Raw genomic sequence first — 11,962 nt, 5'->3', positions numbered from 1 at the left:
TCCACACGAATGCAGCCAACTCTGACGAGGAATCATATCGCTTTATTTGCCATATTTTACACATTCATACACAATTCATGCACAATAAGAACGATTTGCACTGCCACAGCGATGGCTGAAGCAGACGACAGCGAACAGGTGCTGCCTAGCGCCACGCCGCTCGTAGGTGACGGCCCTAGCGGCAGAAGGTATGAACTAGAACGTGGGCGCTGGAAGAGGTGCTCTCTGGGCAGGTCAGGAGTGTAGTAGGTCATGGGTGTGCTGGCGCTTCGCTCGCTGGGCAGGTCAGTAGAATACAGTAGGTTGTGATATTGAGCCACTTGGCTTGATTCACGGTTTTCGCTATCATAGTATCTAAAAGTCATGATAAAACAAAAAAGCAGATAAAATAAACAAAATAGACTTTATTTGGAAAAACTTTGTAGATTATGTAAAAGTTTTTCAACTGCTTAGTTATGTTCATAAGTGCTAAAGACGCGAAAACTTCCATTTTTTTGTTTTTGTCTTTTGTACGTCTTTAAACTGAACCCCTTTTCTGGTAAATTTGCCTGCGAATTTCTCGATTTTCATGCCAATTTGCGGTGGCCCCTATTGCCAGATTACTTCATAAACAGGTACGGACAGTTCTCGAGTGACTTCAATTGGGCACTACGTTAAACAAAGGGTAGTTGTCGAAAGCGGCGCCTGAGAAGTAGCACATAAGAAAGTGCATAAGTGCCAACGTTGTTACTTCGTTAATTTATTTCGCTGCCTGGTGCCATGGAAGAAGACCGGCGAGATCGAACTCTCTGGTGCGGAAATCTGGATTCCAAGGTGACGGAAGAGATTCTGCGCGAGCTGTTTGTCCAGGTACGTACGGATGCGTCTTTGCGTCTTGCGTCTTCTCACAGGCGTACTTGCGTCTTCTCACAGTGCTTGTTCTCCGCGCTCCTCAGGCTGGACCCGTGGAAGACGTAAAGATTCCGAAGGATAACAATGGATGCTCAAAGAGCTTCGCTTTCGTCATGTTTGAGCATGCGGAATCGGTCGGCTACGCCTTAGCACTCATGGATGGCGTTTCGCTGTACCACCGGCAGATTAGAATGGATCGGAGGCCACAAGCAACCGTCGACGATACTTACGTGAACATGATGCAAAGACACTACGAGTACATGGATTCCATGAGAGCGAACGGAAACATGTTTGAGCCCCCTGGTAGCATGTGGGACTCTTCGTGCGCACCCCAAATGGAGCAGAGAAATCGAATGCCCATGGACATGCCAATTTCTTCCGAGCGTTCGTTCGGGTATGAAAGCGCCCGAAATAGACCCCACGCGTATCCGCCTGGCAATGATTACAATTGCTACGACCCCTACTATGGTCAAGATCGCCATGTGCAGCAAGGTCGCTACGAGCGGCAAGGTCGTCAATTCCGAGAACCCAAGCCCTACAGACAACCGTACAGAGAACCTTACAGAGAATTCCGCTGTGGCAAAGAAGGTGCTGACAGGCTGAACAACCACCGTGAACGAAATGGAGGCGCTACAAAAGGTTATCAAGGGGCTAGGTACAAAAAGTTTGAAGAACGAGGTGACTACTACCCAAAGAGACACCGTCGCTGACAGGTCAGTAATAATTAACATTATTTGGCATGTATAAAAGCCGCCTTTAATTATTAGGCATTCAACATATTTTAAATAATTGTTAAGGAATGCGTTCATATATGACACGGTGTCACTTGCATGGTAGTTTTGCGCAGGAGATGTGAAAATAAAAAAAATGTGTAAATTCCTACAGTGCCATGCCATCAGTGTGTTTACATAAAACTGCTTGGATTAAAAGTTTGCTTTTCAGTAGCTATTCCTTAGTGGCATTGACCTCAGTAAGCGCACATTACTGACGATTATTGCAGAAGCTCGGCTTCTGGTGGTTGATTTACTATGCACCACTCCTAGATTTGGCTTTCACATATTAAATAACTGATAGTTGTGTGACTGTGCATGCTGCCTTGAATGAGTTGCCACTGTTAGAGCATGCGTCCACATGACCTTAGACCCGTTCGTACTTTGCCATACCAGTTTTGCTTGGAAAGCAAGCACACAAGGCAATGCCTGAATAAGTAACCACATTAGCACACTTAGGTGTGGCTGTTAATGCCCATGGCCACCAGACAATGTGCATGGGAAGTAAAGGAACAGCTCTGCTTTTAGTGCAATGGGCATTCGCAATTGCTTCCTGCATGGTGGGAGTGTTTTGTTAACACACTTTCGCGCAAGGCTTAAAGTCTGTGTTGAATTTCCCGATCAATGATAAGGCGACTTTCAAGGTCACCAGCTGTTCATAGCTAAAATATGTGGTATGTAGTGGTATTTGTTTGCTGTTAAGATTTTTGAATGTGCCGTTTGCATCCCTTTGGACTTCCCCTTTCTGCCTGTGGTGTATGCTGGCAGACAGTCTGATCCTCTGTCAGCATCTCAGGGCTATAATCGGGGAACGAGGGGTGAGCGAGACCTGGTGGTGGTGAAGGCGGAGAATGACAGAAGAAAATATGTGGGAAGTTATGATTGTTATGAGAAGTGCATCGTCCTTATTGTGTTAAACTTTAATCTAAGGGTGATGCTTCATAGCAAATATAATTTAATAACACATGTGGGTGCGTGCTTTCCTGTTCCATCCAGATTAAATGCAAGGAGTGTTGAAGTAATAGAAACTGAATCGGAATGGAGATTCTATCTATTAATGTTTGAGCGAAGCAACAGGGCTGTCGATAAGTTGGTGTACTTAGTAATTCGTTTTGCCATTATGGTCGCAGTGAAAATTCTGCCTCTGTTCAAGCTTGTTTTGTTTGATTGAGAAAGGCAAGTATTGCGCTAAAATGTTGTACAAAGGTATATTTACCATGTAGCAAAATTTAAGCTTGAAGACGACAGGAGTTCAGCCGGAATTGTGCTGATGCAGCACACTAAAGGCAAATATTAAGTCGATGTTGTTTGCTGAAATAGCAGCCGAGAAATCTCGTAGTGCTACTTTTGTGCCAAAGAAGTGCTTATTTTGCAATGAAATCACATTCTAGCGGTCCGCATTGCGTTAGCACACTTCAAATTACCCGCCTTAAGTGACATTTTTCACATCACTGTTGTGGCCGGCCTTACCGCGTGGCTGCCAACACTAGTAGCAGCAGAACGAAAGTAGCGAGAGCCACAGCAGCAACAACGGCCATTGAACAATTTCCTGCCATGGCCTCCGAGATGGCAGGGCTGCTTGGTTCAACTGGCTCCTGCTAGGTGACACGACCTGTCCAGTTTACCAGGCGAAAATTGAACTTTTGAACCAATCGTGCCATTCGCCATAGTAATGTCCGGCGGTTCTTTTTTTCGTGAATCAAACAGAAACGAACAAGCAGCATTTTATTATGCCTCTTGATGCATGGAAAGTTTTTTATTTAGTGGAGCTAGTTAATTACTGGGAATAATTGTAGGCGGTAAATCTGACGTCATCGGGATCATTTTGTGAATGTCGTACTCGTGGTGCATGTGTTCTCATGCATTTACATTGATTTCTCTGTAAGTAAGGCACTACTATTGATAATATTGTCGTTTTAGATGTTGTGAGACATTGAGCTTTTACTGTGACTTAAATTGTTATTTGACTCTAGTGCCCCTTTAATAGGGAATTTTCGTGCTGCATATAAAGTGTTTTTGTTGAAATCGTCAGGGACGAGCGAGAAGGCAAGAGGCTGGGTTACGTGGACACAGGTTTATTCCAGAACCGCGTTCTTGCCTAGGAGCGCAGCCGCGCGTCTCTCATAATCATATAGTGGTTTTGGGACGTTAAACCCCACATATCAATCAATTAGTAGGAGCGCAGCCGCGCCCCACGCGCACCTCGAGCACACGCGGTCACTGGCTTCGCCTGGCTTGACCTAGATGGCAGCATCTACAACATCTCCCAACGCAATCGAGCGACGTTTGCTGCAGCAGGCGGCTTCACGCACCTGCCACTTCTGGTATTCCCATGGGAAGTGTCCTGGCAACGCGAGCGAGTGTCTGTAGCACAATCACTGGTACTGGCACTATCTGCGTTGTTGTCACTTCGGGAATATGGGACTAACTCTGTTCATTTTCTATGCACAGCACCAGTGTTGTTAACCCAATCTCGGCTAATCGGCTGGGGCTTGTACTGTCCCTTTGCTCTTGAGGTCTGTCACCCTCACGGCATCACCATGAAGAAGTTCCGGCAGGTCGCGGACTCCATGACGTCTGTCGAAGTCTTTCCTTTGACGTTGTCTGTATCTTTCCTCAAAACACTGAAGGCTGTCTTGATGTGGCACTTGGGGTGTCAGCTTGGTGGAACACAAAGGAAGCCTGGATCTCAGCCGACAAACCATGAGCAGTTCGGCAGGGCTATATACATTCTTCAAACGAGTCGACCTGTAAGCTAGAAGTGTCAGGTAAGGGTCATTGGTCGTCATCATGGATGTCTTGGTCATTTTCCCTGCAGCCTCTGCAAGTCCATTACTCTGAAGATAGTGAGCGGTAGATGTAATGTGCTTGAAATCATAGTATTGGGCGAAGAGTGAAAACTCAGTTGACGAAAACTGCGGGCCATTGTCGAAAACCACTTCCTCGGGAATTCCGTGGTGTGCAATAATTGACTTGCAGTGGTTGATTACGGCTGCGGAAGTTAGCTTCTCAAGTCGAACTAGTTCGGGGTATCTTGAATAATAGTCGGTAGCTATCAACCACCACTGGTTCTGGAAGTGAAACAAATCCATCGCAATGCATTGCCAACCCCTCTCAGGGAATTCGGAGCTTATTAGTGGCATTTTCCTGTTTACTCTTGTTTCAATGCATTGCTGACATCGCTTGCCGAGTGCTTTGAACACCGTTGGAAATTCTTCTTTCAGGTTCACTTTGTCGGCAACGGCGTTTACAAAGGTCAGCATCTGTAGCTTTTTGGTGGCTGGCTTGCCTAGCAACAGAGTGCAGATCTGATCTAGGACGTATATATCCTGAGTAGTTGCATGGTTGCGGTAGACGAGCTGGAATTGTGCCACTTCTGTTGCTGGAAGACGCTTTCCATCTGGGCCATGCAGCTGACGAGGAGGAGCTGATAGAAGTGGCCTGTTCTTGAGCGTCTGGAATACGTGCGTCAGGAGGACGGTTTCGTCGGCACCAGTGTCGATATTGAAGTTCATTGGCTGGCCTTGAACCAAGATTGCTGCTTCATATTTTCCAGCATTCGTCGTCTTGATTGCTTCAAGAAATCCTGCTTCTAAAGTTCCGTGCTCCTTCTCGACACAGTCGAGACGTCGCGACATGCATACGGAGGCATAGTGACCTTTCTTCTGGCAATTCCTGCACACTTCCGAGTGTGCTGGACAGAGAGTGCGAGACTGACGCTCTTGACCACACCAACGGCACGGTTTTGGCTCTGTTTTTACCGGTGGGTGAAGATGACTTGCTTGCCCCGTGTAGATAACTGCCGCTTTCACCATGCATTGAAACACATCGACTGGTCTGCGCACCGGATGCAACTTTGTTCAAAGATGGCACTTCTTGGAGGAGCTCTCTTTGTTGCAACAGAATCGAAAGTTGGGCTAGTTGGATATGCATGGTATAACTATCCTCTCTTCATGTCTGTTTTTCGTGCGCTTTAACTGATAGTTGTACCATGTTCTTTGTTGCTGACAGATACTTTCCATCTGGCGAATGGAATCTAGAGCCTTTTGTTGTGATTTGATTGATTTGTGGGGTTTAACGTCCCAAAACCACGATATGATTATGAGAGACGCCGTAGTGGAGGGCTCCGGAAATTTTGACCACCTGGGGTTCTTTAACGTGCACCCAAATCTGAGTACACGGGCCTACAACATTTCCGCCTCCATCCTTTTGTTGTGTGAGTTCTGTGTTGAGCTGTAACGTGGCAGATAGCTACTTGTCTTTTATCCCAACCTGAGGCGGTCGCGCACGAACTCTTTTCGAAGAGCACCGACCTCGCAATCTTTCGAAAGCGTGTGAAGCGCAGTGGCAAAATCTTTGGCCGACTCACCATCTTGTTGCAGCCTGGTGTTGAATCTGGCTCGTTGGAAGATTACGTTGCGTCGTGGAATGAAATACTTGTCGAACTGCTCCACGACGGCGTCGAATTTCTTGGAGTTCTCTTCAGATAAAGTGAAGGTGGCGTAGATTTTCTCGGCTCGCTCACCCATGATGTAGAGTAGGGCGTCTACTCCATGTTGCTCGGGCTTCACGCACAAGCCTGATGAGGTTCAGAAACGTTCAAAACGCTGTTTCCACTTCTGCCACTCGTTCGGCGATGAAAAGTTGAAGGCGTCCGGTGGTTGAATAATGAATGACACCATGACCGGTGCTATTTTGCTTGCGGCGTCCTTGACTAGGATGATGACTACAAGCCAATGTCCACTGGTAGCACCTGTTCTTCTGACACCGTGTTGAGTCGTCAGGGACGAGCGAGAAGGCAGGAGGCTGGGTTACGTGGACACAGGTTTATTCTAGAACCGCGTTCTAGCCTAAGAGCCCAGCCCTGCGTCACGCGAGCACCTCGAGCACACGCGGTCACTGGCCTTGCCTGGCTTTTCCTAGATGGCAGCATCTACAACATTGGTAACGACATTGCTTGCATAAGAATGCTGCGTTTCACGCAGTGCGCATAAGCAGAAGTTCAGCGCACGCGCTTCATGCAAAATGTGGTGCTGCTACATATGCAACATCATTATGGAAGTTCGTATGCAGTTGTTAATGTAAAGCACTGCTCAGTGCAGCCATGGTGCAGTATTAAAAATGAGATATCTGGCATAATTTTTAAAGTATTTGCATATTTGATATGATTTTCATGGCTCCACGACTTTCATTAATGAAATCCTTTAACATGGGCATGCTCAGTTTAGTCACTTGAAGGAACATTGGCACAAAGTTTTTGTCATTTTTTTTGTAATCCGGAAAGTGGTCAATTCCTTAATCATGTATTGGGCATTGATTTCTAATGTCAATAAAATATCACAAATTATGTCATCTTTGCTATGATCAATTAAAACCTAAATTAATTGACTATAAAAACCTAAATAATTGACTGATGTGTGCATTAGTAGTTCATGACTGGGGTGTAGGCAGAAATTTTTGGGGGCGGAAGGGGGGGGGACACCTCCCTAATTTTGAGTGGGGTCGGGTAGGCAGATGTAGTTGAGTGCCATTTTGTACTCTATATGCCATGGGAAAAAAAAAACTTGGAGGGAGGAAGGGTTCATGGGCCCGGTGTGCCACTCTTGGCTACGCCACTGATTCATGATACTTGATGATTGCTATCTCCGAATTTAACATTGCAGCATTAAAGAGCCTTTGTTGCGAAAAATGGGGTGCTGGCATTGGCAGCACTGTTCGTGAGTGAAAAGTTCTATCGAATTCAAAGAATCAAAATTGCAGTTCGAGCTGCACTCAAGCTTGGTGATCCTGCGGGGCAATAGAGTATTTTGCCACATAGCTTAACAGCTTAACTAGAGCTTGAAACTGCTTCGGGACTCTATACAAATGTCATTTCAGAAGAGGAGTCTTGTTAACAGGTGTAATAGTGCATTGCACAAGTGCAGAATCTCACCAGGTGTCACACCTATGAGTTACATAATGAGTGCGTGGTTTGAAGATGCTGCCCATTACAAAGGGCTCAGCCATAATTATCATCATCTGCCAAATAATGTGCGAGGTGCTGGACTACATAGGCGGGATTTTCGCCTTACAAATGTATGTCGTGAAATCCTGAGCAATTGCTCCTACTCAAGCAGCACCCCCTTGCCCTCTTAGGGAGATTTGAAAGATACACCAGTGACTGAGCAAGCACCCGGTCACCTCGCGCAATATTTCATTTTCTTTTTTCAACCAGTTCTCGAGCTACAGAATCATGCAACAGTGGTTCTTAGTAGCCCAAGTCCTGAGAGTTTAAGATAGGTCAGCGAAACTTGTAGAGCTCACTCGGACTCACTCATGAAGTATAATTTGCGTTTAGGGCTTGCTCAGGCTCGCCAAAATTTTTCTGATTCGGACTCACTTGGACTCACACTCATGAAAATTTTTTCCTACTGGAGTCGCTAGGACTCGAAAATGACACCCTCAGACTCGCGGCTCGATCTTAGTCTCAATGAATCCAAATGAGTCATCTCATCAGTGAGTTTGCCGACCTTTGCACATATGTGCATGTTTTCTTGGTGCTTTGGCAGTGTGGTGACTCTGTGTTGTATTCTGAGTTGTGACAGCTTGTTGGAACATTTGAAGAACACTTTTTCCACCTTGTCATTACAGATAAAGTTTCACATAAGGGTTCCCTACTTTTAGTAAGAACATTAGATGCATGTATATTCAACAAAACACTTAAGCATAAATGTGCTTTCGCCTTAGAGGCTCTTCTGCCACCAGCTTGAATTTCGGTTCATGACCGAGCAAGAGTCCCTGCCAAATTTTGTCTTATTATCTTTCAATGTGGGGAGGGAACTTTTTGGGGATTTGACGGTAGTAGGTAATTCACAACCATACATGCAGTAAGCCTCCCAGTAGAGTTTGAAACTGCCACTGTCACCTGAAGACGTTCCTTTCCTCACGACATGGTTGAAATGTCCATTGAGAGGCAAAGTATGGCAAGCAAATGAGAAAGTGTTACAAACAGGGTTGAATAAACTATTACATTCTATTTTGAAAGGCAGAAATTGAGTGTCCTCCAAGTTTCTTGTGGCTCTGTCGAAACTTGCATTAACTTCCAAGAAGCTGCATTCTATTTGGTGCACGTTTGTCTTCGCTGGACTAGAAGACTACATGTAGATTTAAGCTGCTTGGGTGTTGAAAGAATTAAGACTTCATAGGCATGAATATAAGTGGGCCATAACTGTTAACTGCAAGATATGTGGCATATGCCAAATTTTTGTGTCAGTTTTTTTAAAAGCATTCAATGTGTTTAGTGTAATTATTGATCTTTGTAGTATGGGAACAATAATTTGTCCATGTTGGGATTTATGAATGTTTTATGTGGCAGTGATCTCTGGATGATGCTGGGTCATGTACTAAGGTTAACATACAGTTATTCAGATATATGGTACTCGGATAACTATGAATTGGTCATACATAATACATTCATATATAACCAATAGAAATATGGGAACACTTAAGCAACTTGGTAATAACATAAGGTCAAATGGGGGCATGCACTACCATACACATGTTAAAAGGGCAATAAAGGGAAGCATTAAACTAGTTTAAAACAGCTATACTGTTCTTTAAGAAATCTATTGTCACTAATTTGACCATCATAAAAAAATAATTGAACCATAAATGAAGGTCGATGTTTAAAGCTTGAATTTCGGGAACATGTGAACATCGGTGTGACGTCAGAAATTTCCAAGCCTTTTCACGCATTTTGACACATGTTCTCAATGAAACTTTTTTGAACCGGCTATGTAAAGGGATTCCCCTTAAAACATGTAGATCATTTTTAGTGACAAACGATTATATAAGCTCTAGGAGACGCCATCAAAATCTATGGCGTCACAGTGAGTGGGTGTGGTAACTTCAAAGCGGGGACACCACCTGTACATTCTTGCGGTTATGACTTTTTTTTAGTATCTCTTTAATACAATAAAAAGTTACTTTAGGTTTGAATATATTTTGTTTAAGCACTTGTCTCTCTTTACCACTACATAGTACGAACATAGAGCCTCAAGCATATGGTTTGTAGAGTACCGTTCTTTTCTTACTCCCTGTTTAAGGTGGTAGCTTTTAATTGTGTGCTTGATGTATGCTTTGTGCTTGTACTCTGTGCAAACATGCCCAATGAAGCAGTCATCTTTTGTTCATTTTGGGCTGCTGCTGAGCTTGTGTTTGTGTGAGCATTTCTTGTATATTGTTTGCATTTTGAAAAAATTTGGGCTCCTAGCTTCATAGGCCTCATTATAAAATAGCTAAAATACTGGGCAACAACAGGATACTGGGGGATCACGCTTATTTTAAACTTTGACTTGCTCTTTTTTTGATAATCTTATGTCATCCATCTTGTTTACCTTCTAGGACACCTTGCGAAACCACTACTACCACATCTGCCGGCTGTGTGTATGCAATTAGTTGTCCCAATTTGTTCTCATTGCTCTTTTTTTTGATAATCTTATGTCATCCATCTTGTTTACCTTCTAGGGCACCTTGCGAAATCACTACTACCACGTCTGCCGACTGTGTGTATGCAATTGGTTGTCCCAATTTGTTCTCATTGTTCATGTAGAGATCAGTTATCCACATATGTGCCGCAGGCACTGTGTGAACAGTGTAGTTGAAAAGATTTTGGTTGGATCTGCAATGTTTGTTCTCGCAAGTTGAAACAGATTTGAACACGGAGCCATTTGTAGCTCTGGAACAGGCTTTCATATGGGCAGTGTATGCCACCCTAGGAGGTACTGGGGCAGTCTTTTGCTCATATTTAGTTCACTGCGTAATATGTTTGCCGATTACATGCAGAGATTTGAATGTCATAAAAAATAACTAACAATAATTGTATAACATATGTGAGATGGTGATGTTACTGCTTCTTTATTGTTCACAACTTGGTAGCAACCTCCTTTATTGTGTAGGCGTGAAATGCACACTGAGGCACAAGTGTTGTCAGGTCATTTACGGAGAAGCTCTAGCATGTTCACGAACAATTTGTAAGGCCTTTTACTTGGCATAGCCCTACCAGGAAATTTTTTTTTTTTATCATGAGCTAAAAATCACACCAATTCTTGGTCATGTTGTTTATATTAACAAAGTTTAGAATGAGAAGTTTTTATTTAAAGTTCTTAAAATGAAGGATAGCTACATTGAATATACAGCTATTGTTCTCATACCCATGGCATGTTTACAAAGTATGCATTGTAAGTGGCTCGTATAAAATTTTACCTGTGCAAAGCCCATGATGTAAAGTTCCTTATTATAATTGAGATGCATTTCACATAAGTGTAGCGCATGGCATTGCAAACTGTTTTTGAATGTAAAGAGGAGGGACTCACTCAGAGAGTAGTCCTAAGTGAGAAATATGCTCTGGTACAGGCCATTTCACTTTTTTTTCAGACTTGACATCTGTCATCTTAATAGCCACATAGTTGTTATTGTTAAATGCAAGATTGAGTCTCAGTGGGCTTCAGCTTCATTTCTTACATAATAACATCTTCACTCTGCACTCGGGCAATCATGGTTCAACATACATTTGGACTTGGCCAATTGTCACTGCAACTTGCCACTAATTTTTAAATACTATCATGTATCATAAAAAAAATAAGGGACTAAAAGTACCTGAGCACATTGCTGTGTATATATTATTATTTTTTTTGAAGTTGCTCATCATCAGATCTCACTTTTATTTTTGGAAACATGGCCAGTAAGCTCAAAAGACATTCTTGTGCCAACTGTCCTGGTTTTACTTGAAAGTATCTATTTGAATATGTTTGTATCATTTTCATAAAAAAAAAATGTGTGGATTATCTTGGCTACTTGTATTTGGGAAAGTTATCATTAAAAATAGCTAACTGATTTGCTGGATTATTGCAGCCTTGTTTCGGGCACAGGGATCATGGTTTTTGTCTGTGAAACACGAATGTTGTAATAAAGATGACAGCTCTCTTTTGTTGTCAAATTGAGTTGTGTGCTTTTAAATGTGTTTCATGCATGCTTTTATCGGAGTAACCTTTACTTAGAAGAAGTAGAATCACAACACTTTCATTTTTGCTTCCATTTTCTTTGCATTTTTAACTAGCTATGGAATCCACATTACAAATCCTCAGTTTCTCAAAAGAACCATGGATATTTAATTATATGACATTTTATATTACCTGCACAAATAAAGTCAGGCGCAGTGCTACTGCAGTCATGAGGAGATGCAACCAGTGTCAGGAAATGGAGGTAGCACTCAGATGATGGTGGGCTGTTCGAAGGCCGTACAAGCCTTACAGTACTGCTCT

The 11,962-nt window shown here is 43.3% G+C and overlaps 1 protein-coding gene across 3 annotated transcripts; it reads left to right on the top strand.

Annotated features, from left to right (window-relative positions):
• Nucleotides 1-302: 302 nt before the first annotated feature.
• Nucleotides 303-11,641, top strand: LOC119176008 (nucleolysin TIAR). 3 transcript variants are annotated; one of them, XM_037427108.2, is made up of 4 exons: nucleotides 304-849; nucleotides 936-1,604; nucleotides 10,044-10,081; nucleotides 10,167-11,641. In XM_037427108.2, the coding sequence occupies exons 1-2, from the start codon at nucleotides 760-762 to the stop codon at nucleotides 1,599-1,601; spliced, it is 756 nt and encodes a 251-aa protein (XP_037283005.1). In that variant the 5' UTR covers nucleotides 304-759; the 3' UTR covers nucleotides 1,602-1,604; nucleotides 10,044-10,081; nucleotides 10,167-11,641. The 3 variants fall into 3 exon arrangements, with proteins under 3 accessions (XP_037283006.1, XP_037283005.1, XP_037283004.1); XM_037427109.2 differs by lacking the exon at nucleotides 10,044-10,081 and having other exon boundaries at nucleotides 303-849; XM_037427107.2 differs by having other exon boundaries at nucleotides 305-849; nucleotides 10,044-11,641.
• Nucleotides 11,642-11,962: the final 321 nt, after the last annotated feature.

This window comes from Rhipicephalus microplus, chromosome X, assembly GCF_043290135.1.
Source record: "Rhipicephalus microplus isolate Deutch F79 chromosome X, USDA_Rmic, whole genome shotgun sequence".
Taxonomy (NCBI): Eukaryota; Metazoa; Arthropoda; class Arachnida; order Ixodida; family Ixodidae; genus Rhipicephalus; species Rhipicephalus microplus.
Note: the sequence above shows the minus strand (reverse complement) of the source record. Positions and strands in the feature narration are given on the sequence as shown.